We start from the raw sequence: 14,785 nt of genomic DNA on the forward strand, positions 1-14,785 counted from the left end.
GTTAAAGTTCTTCTGAATAAAGTTCCACTCTGAGAAATTATCCTCAGCAACAAGAACCACAAAAAAATATCACTTTGGGGCTGCTTAGGTAGGTGCACTCAGAGCATGGGAATTGGGTCAGGCCAACTAAATGAAGTTGACATCAGCCAGATCTTTCTTAGTTTGGTGTGTGAGCATTAAGCATGTGAGTTATAGCCAAGCATTGTTCTGCACCAAAAAAAGCTTCATAAGAAAGATCACCTTTAAACTGGCCTGTCCCTGTGTGGGGAAGTTCTTACAAAATGATGGCTTGACTTGTGCACAGTGTGGACAAGTATACAATACAAAGCAGAGAAAGGAGCAGGAGTCTTTCTCCATCTGCAGAATATTTGCTAATTAAGCTTTAGCAAGGACATACCTGAGTGTGCAAATGAAGGTTAATGGGATTGAGCAGGTGTAAGACCTTCATTTGACTTGCAGAGCTTTACTCCAGTCAACAGTGTAGAAGACTGACAGAAACCAGTTCATCTGAGCTGAAGTGAAAGATTTGACTACTTTCCAGCTCAAGCTAAGCAAACCTGACTTGGAAATTGGAGAGATGATGAATGCACAAAGCCACCCTAGATCTCATAAACTGAATTTTTTAAAAATAATTTTAAAATTATTGCTTTCTGCAGAGAGTCTGCTGGGAAAGTTCAGTGTTTGTGACTGAGCAGGGTACATCAGTGCTTCTCGAAACATCAAGACAAAACATATATCTTAGCAGTTTTATAGCAGTTTTATTTGGTTCTCAATGGCCTCCAAACTGTGAAAGGGTTGGAGTGATTTTGTTGATTTAGTAACAACAGAGGTGCTAATGGATTGGAAAGAAACTTTTGGAGTCACTGTCTCTTTCGTGTAGAATATGGGGATCACCTTTGTGCTTCCTTTCCAAAGTCATTCCTGTCTCAGCAAAAGGTACTAAGGTTTCAGTAAAACATACAGGTTCCACTAATCAATAAAAAGTAGTTCAGTATTGCAAAATGGCCACACATTTCAGCTTCTCAGGTTGAGAAGGTACATGACTTCCATTGGCACTGATGGATAAAAGCACATATTTATGAAAATAATAATTTAAAAAGTAATTTTTGAAGGGGCCTTGCAAATTAATCTATTCCAGTGATGAATATTGGAATATTCCTGCTCAAAGCAGGGATATCTATAAGGTCAGACCAGATTTCTTAGGGTTCTGTCTGCGAGAGTCTTGATTATGGTCAAACCAATGTTTGAAAAGAAAGAATTCCTGTAGCAGAGCCTTTATTCCTTATAATCGGTATTTTGTTGCTCATTAACAGCAGATGCCTGAAGAGTTATTCCATTAACAGCAGATGCCTAAAGAGTTATTCACAGGCATCTGAGAATATGTTAATATTGAAAAGTCAAAAAGTTATATCCCATGTCACACAGGTGGGATCTTCCTCGACTTGAATGATGACAGGAACTGAATTGTCTTGTGGTTCTTGAGTTGTTTCAAATTTATACCCCAAAATCTTGTGATTCTGACATTATGACATGTTAATAAGGAAGTGGAGACTTCTGCAGCTTGGTTTATGATTAACCAAGAGGAGGGCACATTTATTTCTTTACATAGAGTAAGGTGTAAACTAGGGGAGCTCCTTCACAATCTTGGATTTGACAAAGTATTTGCAAACTTTTTCTGATGCTTTGGATTGTTACTTTACTCTGTCTTGGGTATTTTCTCCTTATGGTCTCTGGTGCCAAGCCTTGGGAGGCAAGGGCTCTCTAGCCAAGCTCTAATGTTTTTCTTCTCAGTCTTGAGAGAGTAGGGAAGTGCTCCCTTTCATCTCTTTCACCCCTTATCTGAAAACTATAGGTAATAGTTCCCCACACAGGTCTGATTCGACCACAGATGAATTGGGACAGTTGCTTTTCTGAGAGACAGAAATTGCACTTTGACACAATGTTTTTTATGACAAAACACTGAGTTTGAAATTAAAACTTCCTCTTCCCATATTCCTTGTTTAAAGAATTTCAAAGGTACCTCATACTACAATGGCAAATTTTAATGATATAAAACACGATTAGCTAGTCCTCTTTTTAGTTCTTTTCAATACTCAGCCCCTTGGATAGAAGTTGCCAGCTCTTTTCCAGCTTAAGGGTATATAAAAGACAGCTTGCAGTGTGAACTGGAGGCTTAAATTAGTCACAGAATCTCTTCTTCATGAGAAATTCACCATAGTAAATAAAAACCTATAAGTGCATGTGGCACTGCAAGACAACGTGGTCTGCAGTTATGACAACTCTGCTTAGAATGTTTAATGAAGCTGCTTATAATAATTAATCATTGCTGCTTACTATACCATGCATATACAATGTACATGTTGTCAGCATGCATATTGTATAGAGAGTATGTACATACAACACCTAATTTTAGAAACTCTGCTGAGTTTGAGTATTTTAAATCCTTGAGATTACTTATATTCACAATGCTGGAGAATTGCAGGGGATACTTTAAACATATGCCTCTGGAGCACAGAGAGTCTGAACTACTGGTGAGTTTTCTGCAAGTGCAACAAGAACTTCCTGTGGAGATGCTCTATTTATTTCTTCCAATCCAAATATTGCAAAAGAAGGGCCAGAATATATGATCTTCAGCATCTTATATTTAATATCTTTTATTCTAGGATTTGAGAGTGCTCTGCAATCATGAATTAAGCCTTTAAATACCTAATTCAGGGGCTTCTGCATCTAATCTGTGAGTCACAGATGAGTAAACTGAGTCACAAAGGGAATTACTTGCTCAAGGTCATACACTGTGTCAGTGAGCACAGACAGAATTAGAAAGCAATAGTTTCCTCTTTCTAATTACTGAGCAATTGTTTTTTAAGATCTGGAAGTCAGTTTTCTGTCAGTCCACAATGTCAAAATCAGTCTTTTCTCTGCCACCACTGAGAGAAGCTTCTAGAAGCAGATGGATTGTGTTTTTGAATTCTTTTCTCCAAGGTTTTCCATACAGTTCATACATGCTGTTATTTAAAGAATTGAAGAGGATTTTGTGGCCCTTGTCTAGTGTTCAGTCACAGGGGAAAACTAAGGAACAATCAATAAAGATAAATTTCTACGTTTTGCTAGGTTAATTGCCAAGTTTTTCTAGGTAGGAAAGATATTCAACTATCACATGTTGAAGAATAATGAGCTATCTTTAATTGTTTTGGTGATGCATCCTGCAATTGTCTAAATCTATTATCTTTATCCTAATGAATATTTTTTGAGACCTTCAGATTGCTATTACTGTTGTTTATATCACCAATACTGCTGTTTGATTCTGCTGTAGGAATTGCCATCCTTCAATTAAGGATGAGATGTGAACATGAAAAGCTGCTGTACTTGCGGCTATGTTTCTATATTCAGTATTTTTAAGGCAGATTTGAGCTTCCTTTGTCTGCCACGGCAGCTGGTTGTAAAGCTTTTATCTCTGTTGGCACAACACTGAGACAAGGGAGTGAGTTTTCTGGGGAGGCTGGGCACGTTAGGCACAGCTCTGCACTTTCCTGCCTCCTTGCAGCCAGCACAGAGCACACACATGGGCTGGCACCCTGTGACACAGGCTGGGACACAGCTTCAGCTGTCACAGGTGTGTCCACCTGGCAGGGAGGGGTGGCCCACTGCCCTCACATTCAGAAGCGCAGTGCCATTAAAGCTGGGATGTCCATAAGGCAGGGGGGATAACTGAGTTTGTACCTTCCTTCAAATCGTCATTGTTTAGCTTTCAAGCAAACAGCAAAATTATTATTAGAATATTTTCTACTAAAACACATGAATTTGCAAGTAGATATTCTAATCACTTAGCCAGTTTGGGTGGAGTTTGTTGGATGTGCAAACTGCTGGTCTCCAGTGCAGGTTGCACTGATATCCAGCTGTACTCTGAGATTGGAAGGAGGCTGTAAGTGAGCTTCTGGGTTTCTGTATGATTTTTAAGTTCATGCTGCTGCCCAGATGTGATACACACAGTTGGCAGGCTTGGGCCTCTGACAGGCAGAGGCTTACTGAGCAAAGCTATGGCCATGTGTTTTTGCAGAGTTCCAGCTCAGTGGGGTTGCTTTGAAGCTGGTCTGCTCAAGGCTGAAGAGTGAGTACAAAAGTGGAGCTCTGAAGAACATGAGTTGTTCAACACTAGACCAGTTGGAACATGTGAAGGAATAGAATCTGATCCCCTGCTATGAAGAGGAAAAGCTCACTGGTGTCTGTCTCTGAAATAAATCCAAATGTGGATAGGCCACTGCATATTTTCTACATTAAAGGTTAATTTCTAAAGAAACTATCAAATATTTTTGTCACTGGACTTCTGCAATTCTAGTGGATATCAGTAGCCATCAATTCTTAGCAGCATAATCCTGACATCTGAATTAAGAGTTTCATTTTGCTTAATTCTGTTCTGCTTAAGTTAGAAAGACAATGATATTAATATATCACTTCTTTAGGCATGCACTATTCACTGTAAGCATGATTCTAGGTCAATGTTGCCTGCTGTCATTATATTTGATTTTTTTTAAAGCCCCAGCTGGTGAAAGCAGCTGATTACATGACCATGTCATCATATTTAATTTGTAATTAAAGTTTTAAGTCTTCTCACTGAAGAGATGAGCTTTAAAGAACTGAGCTGTCAAACAGTAAAAGTGAGCATCAAATATGACTGTATGGTATCTCATATTTTAGCTCTTTTGGGTATGCTGTAGGGTAGTTTGTATGCTGAGGCAGATCTCCACATAGAGATATCATGGGGGTAATGTTTTGCTCATGAATTTCTGCTAAAAAAATATGATTTTTGAAGTTGTTTCTGTGAGGGATGATTAAATAAAAGAGATGGCAAAGAAGATACCATATGTTGCAGTAGTAAATCATGTGGTGGTGTCAGGACAATGTCTCAACACATGTATCCCTTGAGACAGAATACATCTCTCTCTGGTTCCCCAATAATATATTTACAGCTGTATGAATTGTCCTTCCTGGAAATTCAGCTGAAGGTGTCACTGAAATTGTCTCCTTTGGTTTATTCCTATCAGGCTCCTCTCTCACTTTCATTTTAGCCTTTTTCATTTTTAGAATTCAGAGTGTTCAGCTCTGCTCAGGCTGTGGGCTGTCCCTGGTCCTTAAAAGTAAATGCTGACCTTCCTGCATGGCTCTTCTAAGCTGCTGGGATAACTGTGGGCACTGTGGCCAGTGGCCTTGTTGTTCCACACTGAGGTGAATGCACAGGTAAATGTTGGAATCTATTCATGTTCTAATCTGGTAACTCATTTGTTACCTTCTGCTGAGGTCAGGGCACCTGTGGCACCCTCAGCATTTGGGGGAAGAGGTCTCTGCTGTGGTCCTCAGGAAGGAAGAGCCAAGGCTCATTAACACTCGGGGTAAAGGGGACTCGTCACTCTGAGTCTTGTCACCAGTCACTGCAGAGACACCCAGTGTGCTCAGCACAGGATGGGCAAGAAACAGAAATCTTTTCAGGAAAAGATTTCTGTTTCTTGCCCATCACTGGCAGCCACAGTGATGATTAGCAGAAACTAATGAAGCTGTGACCAGTGGCCTTGTAAGGGCATCAGCCACAAGGCCTCTGCTTTGGCAGTGCTGAGCACTGAGGGTCACAGCTCTCCTGCTCTCATGTTTTCTAGCCTCCCAAGTGTACTCCCCCTCCCCCTCATGAATTATGGTCCCAGTGACACGGCCCCACTGTCCCCAGTGCTTCTTGCAGTGCAGAACTGGAAAACAACCCCATTCCTTTGCATACAAAGTGTGCACTTGTCTGTTGTATTTGTCTGTTGGTATCTCTAGATGCCCAAGCCAGTCTGTCCTGTAGATCTGGCTGATACTTGGAAATTCTTAGGATGATAGAAAACATTTACAAAAGGGCATTAGCAAAGATTAAACTGAACAAGGCATGGTTTGTTTATAATGCTATTCCAAAATGGAAAGCCTACAGAAAGATGATGGATTAAATGTTAAGTGATTGGGGTCTCAACCTGAGTCTTTATTAATCTAGCTGAGAGAATTTAGAGAAATTATTTTTTGTATTGACAGAATTTAGAGACATTTTTTTATGTTCTCTGACAAGTGACACCTTTTCCCCTACTGTAACTCCTCTGTTTATTCCTCTCACTTATACCTCACCAAAATAAAATCACAATTAAAAACACCAGCAACAAAATTCCTAATCCCAGACACTTGAATCTCTAAGCTTTTTACCATGGCTAATCCTGTTTTGCCAATGCCTTTCGAGTGGTTTGACTCCCCCCCAATGTAAATGTAAGTGATTACTGTTAATGAACTATGTCCTTCAGTAGTAGTAGTAGTAAGGGAGAGGCCATCAGATCTCATAATGCTATCATGGCAATCTTTGTCTAAAGCAAAACAGATCTTTCTTATCTTGTGCAAGTAGTTTTCCACGTGGGCAAGCAAGGACAATTTGTAGACATAAGTACACTCTTATTTTTTTTTATTGTGATGGTATAAGTTTCTTTAAAATTAGTACAGCTCTAAAAGAAATGAATGTCATATTAGATGATGATCCTTCTTATATTATTTTGATACATTAACCATGTATCTTAGAAGTTTAGTCATGGATTGCAGTAAGAAAGCCACATTGATTATAAAACAGCAAGCCTGCAGAGAGCCCAGTGTGAATATACTGAATTGCTACTGGTACCTGAGGGAGCTTGGCTGTTTGGGCAGAAATGCAGGTTCCTGTATGTGCTGTCTTGTACCCCAGTCAGGGGTCAGCAGTGTTTATGGCTAAGTGACTGCTGCCCCTTAGGATCTAATGAAAGTTCCATCATTTTAGCTGTAATCTGCTCTTAACTTTCAAATTTATAACCATGGTATTTGTAATAAGATTAAATAAAGTTAAGAACCTCTATCTAGCAGCCTTCTATTCAAGTATATTCCTTAAATTAATTAAAATGACACTATTCTTCTTGTATAAAATATAATTGTGTTTGGTTTTGAGTTTGGTGTTGTTGCAGAAATTCTGTGTTTGCTTTGTGGAGCTGATTATTGCACAGCAGGGCCAGAATGATGCAAATGAAGGAGCAAATTCAGGACAAAGACCTTGCAACCCCCTAACACTTCTCAGAAGTTGTCTTCTCTGAAAGGGCTAGTGCTGCCACGGAGGGTCCTGGTCAGCATCCAAAAATGTTGGTATGGATCAGATTGCTTAGCTTTTCCAAATTCCACATTTGCATGTTAGTGTTCTCATCCCTGAAACTGGCTTTAATTTTATAACTTATTTTGCAGTCAGATGCTGATTTTGAAAGCATAAAATTAGGAAAAAAAAATTTGTTGTATGATCAGCCAAGTGAAGATGGGTGAAACAGCTGCAGTCATTATTACAAATTGTCTTGACTTGTGGGTTGACCACTGGAGTTATATAAAGAAACAGTAAGTGTGGAAAATTTAGAGAAGTCTCTGGCATTGCATGCATATTTCTAGTAAATAGAAACATTTCTCTGACTCTTCCCAAATTCTGTGGCTAACTTGTGTTGTTCAACATGTCAGGTGATTCTCACTGCCTCACTGTCTGTTAACTTGCTATAGTAACAAAGTACTAAATGAGGGTTCTTAAAAAAGAGGGAAAAGGACTTTTTAAGTGGACAGATAGGACAAAGGGGAACAGTTTCAAACTAAAAGATGAGACTGTTGTCAAAATTTCAATTAAAGTACATGTGTGGAATTGAAAAATACCGAAGGATTTTAGAATCATTGTTAATTTACAGTGAATGTCTTTCAATTGATATCATACATTATATTTAATATTTTGAGACTAAATTTACTGGTGCATTAAATAGGTCAAAACTTTAATCATAAGTCATAGCAAAATACACATTTGTTGCTTTAAAGTAGTTCAGTGGAATTAGTGAAAGCCTAGATCCCCTCATAAGCTATCTGAAGCTAAGCCAAAAATAGTGGATGTTAATTCCATTTCTATCCTAATCCCTTCTCTGCTTGTCTAACAATTTTCTATATATTCATAGTAGAGTAACTGCCTCAAAAATTCATACTTTCTTATTTGTGTATTCAGGTGTGAATTTCATGTGTGAATTTTCTTTCAAATCAAAATCTTTCAGACAGACTCAGAACTTAAAATATATACTTTTGACTAAAATTCCTTTCCTATAAATTATATTTTTACATTTTAAAAATGAAAGTTAAACCAAACAGTCTGCTCTGCCCAGCATGCACAGAGGAAGCTGGTTTGGGTGCCTGTGTACCCACAAAATCAGTATGTTTCTATCCATGTTTCATGTGGGCAATCCATTCCTGATTAGCTGATTCACAAAATGCAAAGGTGTTGCATGGCTGTGACATTGAAGAGGTACAATATTTTGAGGTTGGATTTTTAAAAAGTTTGGCACCTCGTTCTCCATACAGCGGAGGTGTTGGAAGGACCATCCAGAGCTTTCTGCTTCCCAGCCTTTCCCAGAAGCCATGGGCTGGACCCCGGGCTTGGTGGGAGGTCTGGCACCTCGGGAGGTGTGTGGGCAGTGTTGGGCCTCTTCTCAGGGGATTTTTGTGCACCCTGAGCAATCAGTGCCAGCAGTGCATGTGTGAAATGCAGAGTTTGGGCGGGCCCAAGGCCATAGGAGAATTGTTACAATTATGGTAGTGTGGAACACTGGTCTGTCTGAGCAACAGTGTTCAGATGCTGTTGGGAGTAGCTGGTTAGAATATTCTATATGTTCATATGTAATATATGTCACATTGGCCCATGTTTGGTCATGGTTTCACCTGCAGTGGGGCAAAAATAAATTTCTTCAGAGTTTTCTTTGGAGCTTTCCTTGCCAGCATCACCCTGGGTATTGCTTTCAGTGATGTCACTGTTTGGTCTGTTTCATCCATCTGAATGTGTTGTGCGTGAGGTGACAAATCCGTTTCAAATGCATCCCTTCTTTCAGCTGCAGAGGCTTCTGCAGTAATGTCCATTGCTACATAAAGAAAACAAATAGAGCCTTGGTTTCTTTGTACACATATATACAGCGTATTTGAACGCTGTAAACTTTGGAAAAGAGCACTTCAAACTTCCCACAGTATAATTTGTAACAAGATATGTTTGAAGCTTTCTTTCACCTGAGCCTCAATATTTCTGTCTGAGGATTTCCATTAGTGAGTGTTGTTTCATGCAGGTGTGTGTGAGAGCCTTTGCAGGTGTTATCTTTTAAAGAGATTAAATGTAAGGTTTTCACCTTGTAGGCAGCTATTGCTCTGGTGTTTAATCCTCTTGACTCCTTTGAACCCTCTGTGGCAGACTATACTGATATGCAGAAGTGACTGCAGGAGCAGTAACATGTATGAAGGATGGGAATTCACCTTTTTTCTGCATACAGTCCAAATTGGAGCAAACCCTATGCTAGAGGATATTGCTGCTGGTTGCAAGTCCCTGATACACAACCCACAATGAGAATTTTTGTAAGAATGTGATTACAAATATTATTATTTTTTAATGTTGTCACGCTCAATTTAATTTCATGATGGAAAACAGCCAACACAAGTGGATTTCAGGTGATGGGAAAATTGCAGCCTGTTAGCATGCTGACATTAACAATGGAAATGGAATTAATTACAAGCACTGATAGCTGCCTGGATCAGCTGTAGAGCTCTTGGTTGGCAAAGGGAGCAAAGGGCATGTTCTTATCTGTTACACTGCTACGTGACTCTTGAAGCCTGTCAATATCACTTTAAAAGGATCACATATGAGAGTGTTGAATGTGAGCCCCTGCAGCCTCTGTGTCCTTGATGGTAAGAGTGAACTTCCCTGTTACATTTGCAGAGTGCTTTTGTTCACCATGTGTATGTACCTTTCCTGTTCCACACATTTTTATTTTATTGATATAGTGCACAAGAAATTATGCAGGTTTCTGTTAGAGACCTGCTAAGGAGGCAGAGTGCATAGAATATATCTGAGGGAAAGTTGTCTAAAATGAGAAAATCTGGCTTTCACTCTCTACATCTGCACAACAAAATATCTGGTAGTACTTGGCCTGGAAGCAATGCACAAATACTCTGGATCTTTTTGTTCAACACAGTGGGTTCTTTTAGAAAAGACATATATGTATTTGTGTGGGTAGATACAGATATATATGAGCATATTAAAATAACTTAGTTGTATAAATGTTGCAACACCTGTGTGACACCAAGGCAATATGGGTAGTAGGTCAGTGGAAGACTCGATTCAATCAGCAAAAATGGATCTCTAAATCTGGTGAAATTCAAAATCTTTGATCACAACTCCCCTTAGATGTAAAACTGCTAACATAAATTTTAATAATGTATAGGGTACTGCAACAACTGGTAGAAACGAGGGTTTTCTAAAAATAGAAACGACTGAGTGCACTATAAAAAAGGACAGAAGAACTGCAAGACTTTGGCTAAAAATTTTCTTGTTTCATTTTTACCCTGCCTCTGGTGTCATGAGTGTGCACCTTCTACAGCCAGCATGAACTTGTGGATTTGCAGCCTGAGAGCCCCAGAGCACACACCCTTAACAGAGGCAGTGCTGAGTTGCAGATTCACCCTACAGAGAGAGGGGAGTTTCACCTCCAGCCTTTCACTGGATCCCTCTTTGCAGCCACCTCCTGTGGTGCCAGAGGTGAGGACAAGCTGGAGTGCTGCCCAGCATTATTTGTTTTGAGAGCACTGGCAGTGATCCTACACTGGCTGGGTAGAGGTCATTTCCTTGGGTTTTATGTCATCTCTGTCACAAGGGGTCAAAACGACTTTGTCCATACCTGCTGTGCACTTGTGTGGGCTCAGGGAAAACTGTGGACTAAAACAGTGATCCTCTTGTAACATGAAATATCAAGAAGCTTGTTAGGAAAGGTATGGGGAAAAGAGAGAACTTGTTCAGTTGTTGCAGCTTCAAGGTTTAAAAGCGCCATCAGTGACTGGATAACTTCTGAAATTATGATGTCAAGAGACTAAAAACTAATGGTTTTTTTTGTTTTGTTTTGATGATATGGTTAATATAATTGGCTTAATGACCACAGTGGTGAAAAGCTATCTAGTTTGAAAATACTTCTATCTTTGCTTAAGGTACATGACATCTCTGGATGTCCCAAAAATGGCTCTAGTGAGTTTGGGGAGATGATACTTGTTAATCTTGAGATAGTTATTGTTAAAATGTAGAAACCAAGGATGATTTTTATCTCTTGCGTTTTATGAATTGGACAAAAACCCACCAGAATTTTAAAAAATCCTGCACCTAATTTAGGGAAAAGCTCTCTGGGGAAAGTGAAAATGGAAACTGACTGTTTCTAAACACTTAGACTAGAGTACTGTACTTTTTAGAAAGTACTTGTGAACTGTGAAAGGCAAGAAGCCCAAGCAGAAGGTCAGTAGTGATTATAGTTTCCAGGACATTTATTTTCTACTTAAATTGTGTCTTTTCCACCATTTCTTGCAGATCTCTCTTTTTTGCCATGTCATCTGACAGCCACCAGCTCCACACCCATTGCTACCAGGACTCACTAAATTCTACTTGTCCCAGTCTCTTGAATGTCAACAGTCATCCCCTATCCAAGAGCTCCTCAAATCTGACCTGTATTGGGCACTCAAGGAGTTTCGAGGAAAGGCAAAACAAACAGGAGCTGAAGAAAAGCTATAGTAGCACCATCTGCCATATCCTGGAAAACAGGAGTGATGCAAGGAGCGTGCAGAGTCCTGGATGGTCCTCCTCACAGCCTGGGATGATGGGACTTGGATCAGAGGTGCAAACCATAAATGACCAGTCAGCCAATGACCATTCAGAGGGAAGAACTAAGTATACAAACCATGTTCTTGTCACTGAACAGTCCTCAGCGTCCTGGGGAGTGGGGGACACTAGGATGTGTGTAAAGAGCAGCACTACTGAGAATGTTTCTTCAGCCTGCTTTGTTCACCAGCAAGGCATGTGTAAAATGGAAGAATCAGGAACTGCCCTTCAGAGAAGCCACTCTGACCTAACCTGCAGCTGCAAACAGCAGATTCATGTCACTCACATAGAAACCAGTGCTACTTACTCCAGCCTAAGCTCTTCTGGCTGCAGTCATAGTCTGCCAGTGGCTAGGATGTCTGACCAAATGCAGAGATACGGATCAGAAACAAATCAAAATACATCTCACTATCAAAACCTTGTGACTCATCTTCCAGTCCTACCTAGAGACCAACAAGTACCCACAAACACCTTTGACAGTGGCAGTATTCCACGTAACACTACTGTTTACACAGATCCTGGCACATTTCATGCTGCTGTTCTTGGACCCCACATGCCTGGAAACAGTTTCCAAAACAGGACAATGTTCAGTCAAGCCCCTGGGATTATTCATGGGGGTCTGACTTATGGTAACATTCCAAACTCTGTGTACTCCCCCATGGCAATGACAGTTCACAGTAACTCAGCAGGGCCCTGCAGTCTCAGGCAGGACGCCCTGAAGGCAGATGCCACCATCCCGGCCTATTGCCACTCCTTGCCCATCCCATCCATCCAGCTCGTGCCACGGTTGGTGTGCTCTGCCAGTGAGACAGGAAACGAACAGGCAGCACCTGGCTACTTTCATTCCTTTTCTGCTTCAGACATTTTGACATATCCTAAGCTGGTGTCTTCAGTAAGTGAATCAGGCCTGGATGCCAAGAAAATCCTGAAGTGCTGTAACATTCCTGGAGAACAGCTTCAACCTGTTCCACAGGAGAGAGCTCCTCCAGAAGCCAAGGCTGCCCATGTTGCTCTGAGCAGCCAGCAAGGTGCAGACATGGTAGTGACAACTAAGGATATGTGGACTATGACCTCTATGAATGACATAACCAAAGGCCTAAAAGCAGCTCTGGAGCGCAGAGATGCCGAGGTACAAACTCTTCCAACCATGGAATGCAAATCAGTGGCAACAAGCCCAGCAGCTGAAGCAGAAGGTCACTCACACGTGTTCCCAGAGGTGAACCTGGAGCAAGGCTCGGAGGCCCCCAAATCTCCAGTTCGTGAAGTGAGATGGGATGATGAAGGAATGACATGGGAAGTGTATGGGGCATCTGTGGATCCGGAAGTCCTTGGGGTAGCCATTCAAAAACATCTCGAGTTTCAAATAGAACAGTTCCAGACAGAGCCTGCTGAGAAAAGCAATAAGGAGCCACCCCCTGAAAAAACTGGGAAAAAAAGGCCTTTCAGAACAATGATGCATTCCCTGAGATATCCAAGCTGTTGTGCTCGCTCCAGTACTGCAGTGGAGTGAGCACAGCTGTAGACTGTAGGATTGCTGTGCTGCTTTTAAATTGTACATAAATGCTGACTCTTAAGCGTTAACACAGTATATGTGGACAGCCCACATCAGGATGAGAGGGAAAACTTCAGTGAACATCAAATATACATTAAAGCAAGGAGAAGTCCATGGCTGGACCATATAACAGAGAGCATAAGAATATACTTAAATAATGCCATCCAAATGCTCTTGACTGTATTTAATGTAGCACTGATTCCTTCTATGTTAGTGTTAAACTGTATTGTAAGGAATGGAACTTCTTTTTTAATGACACATTTTTTTGAAATAATGATAACTCTTTTCTGTATTTTAATAATTTAGGGTTAGAAAACAAAGTTTAAAATTATGCTTTAATCAAAGTTCTTAGCTTTCAATCACACCCTTAAATTGTTTTGGCAGCTGTTTTGCTGTTAATTTAATAATCCTGAATATAAGCCCACTTTAACTGTAGAAAAAATAACAAACTAGTGTAATGTTCTATGACAAAGAATTGTAACTTTTTTCTACATAACTGTGAAGTAATTTTAGTGTTGCTAGTCTGAACTCTTCCCTTAGCAAGCTCATGTACAGTTGGAGGACACTCCATCAACTTTCCAATTAGTTTGTAGTTATGATGAATTACACTCTGAATATCAAGAACTTATGTTTACCAAGTGATTGACACAAATGTACAGTGTTACAAAATGTACATGTTACAAAGATGACTGATGTAATGTGAATTGCTTACTGAGTGCTTGTTTTAGAGACCTGAGATGGAAGCTGTTCAGATTAGCCTATGGCACCACCATACCCTACAACTCACAAGCAGTTTCGGTTTGTTTATATTAAAAGCAATTTCCAGTGAGTTCTTTTTATGTGCATCTATCCTGAGCAGTGGTTATTTGGCTCTTGCATAAGCCACAGGGGACAGTTTGCACATAACCTTTGCCTGTCTTATGTTCCCTCTCTGGTCTGACGTCAGGCGTCTGCTGAAAGTGAGACCTTGTGTCTTCCCCAAAGGACAGTCCTAAGGTTATTCTGAGTGCCTTGGTCATTTGGGCAGCTTAAAGATTTATTTTCTTCTAGAAAAAACTTCACAAACAAGTTTTCAGTGAGAAACCTGTTATAGTGTAGTGCAGCCAACGTCCAGGGCCTGTTTGAAGTAAAAGATTTGTCAAGGAAGCTGAGAATTCTATTTCTAGTGTCATATGTGCCTTTGGTGAATGCCTCAGATTGTTGGGGAAATTAGATGTGCAATATTTTTTTTTTTTTTGTGAGAGGGAAGAGAAACATTAATTTCTGTCTCAAAAGAAAATTTGCAGTGTCTGAGAACTTACTGCTGTGCAATTACGGACTTCTCTTTACATGTGTGTGGTTGTGCTTTATTGGTTTGGTGTGTTTTTTTTTCCAGAAAATTAGCAGACTGACACCTTAATGTTCATGTGACATTTGCATATCAAGAGGAACCCCTGGTGATTAGGAGAGCTTTAAACGTTCATCTATAAAATCCTTAAATGTAGGACCTCCTAGTTGGAATGACCTGTGATGCATTA

The 14,785-nt window shown here is 40.2% G+C and overlaps 1 protein-coding gene across 3 annotated transcripts in view; it reads left to right on the forward strand.

Moving 5' to 3' along the window:
- The window catches only part of GPRIN2 (G protein regulated inducer of neurite outgrowth 2), a 33,671-nt gene extending 19,574 nt beyond the window's left edge, over positions 1–14,097 (forward strand). For 2 of the 3 annotated variants that reach the window (XM_021536174.3, XM_021536177.2), the window contains 2 exons: positions 10,442–10,615; positions 11,429–14,097. In XM_021536174.3, coding sequence (XP_021391849.1) covers positions 11,445–13,226 — 1,782 coding nt within the window. In that variant the 5' untranslated portion in view covers positions 10,442–10,615; positions 11,429–11,444 and the 3' untranslated portion in view covers positions 13,227–14,097. The remainder of the gene's footprint in view (positions 1–10,441; positions 10,616–11,428) is intronic. The other variant, XM_021536178.2, reaches the window with a different exon arrangement.
- The last annotated feature ends 688 nt before the right edge of the window (positions 14,098–14,785 follow it).

This window comes from Lonchura striata, chromosome 7 (genome assembly GCF_046129695.1).
Source record: "Lonchura striata isolate bLonStr1 chromosome 7, bLonStr1.mat, whole genome shotgun sequence".
Classification (NCBI taxonomy): Eukaryota; Metazoa; Chordata; class Aves; order Passeriformes; family Estrildidae; genus Lonchura; species Lonchura striata.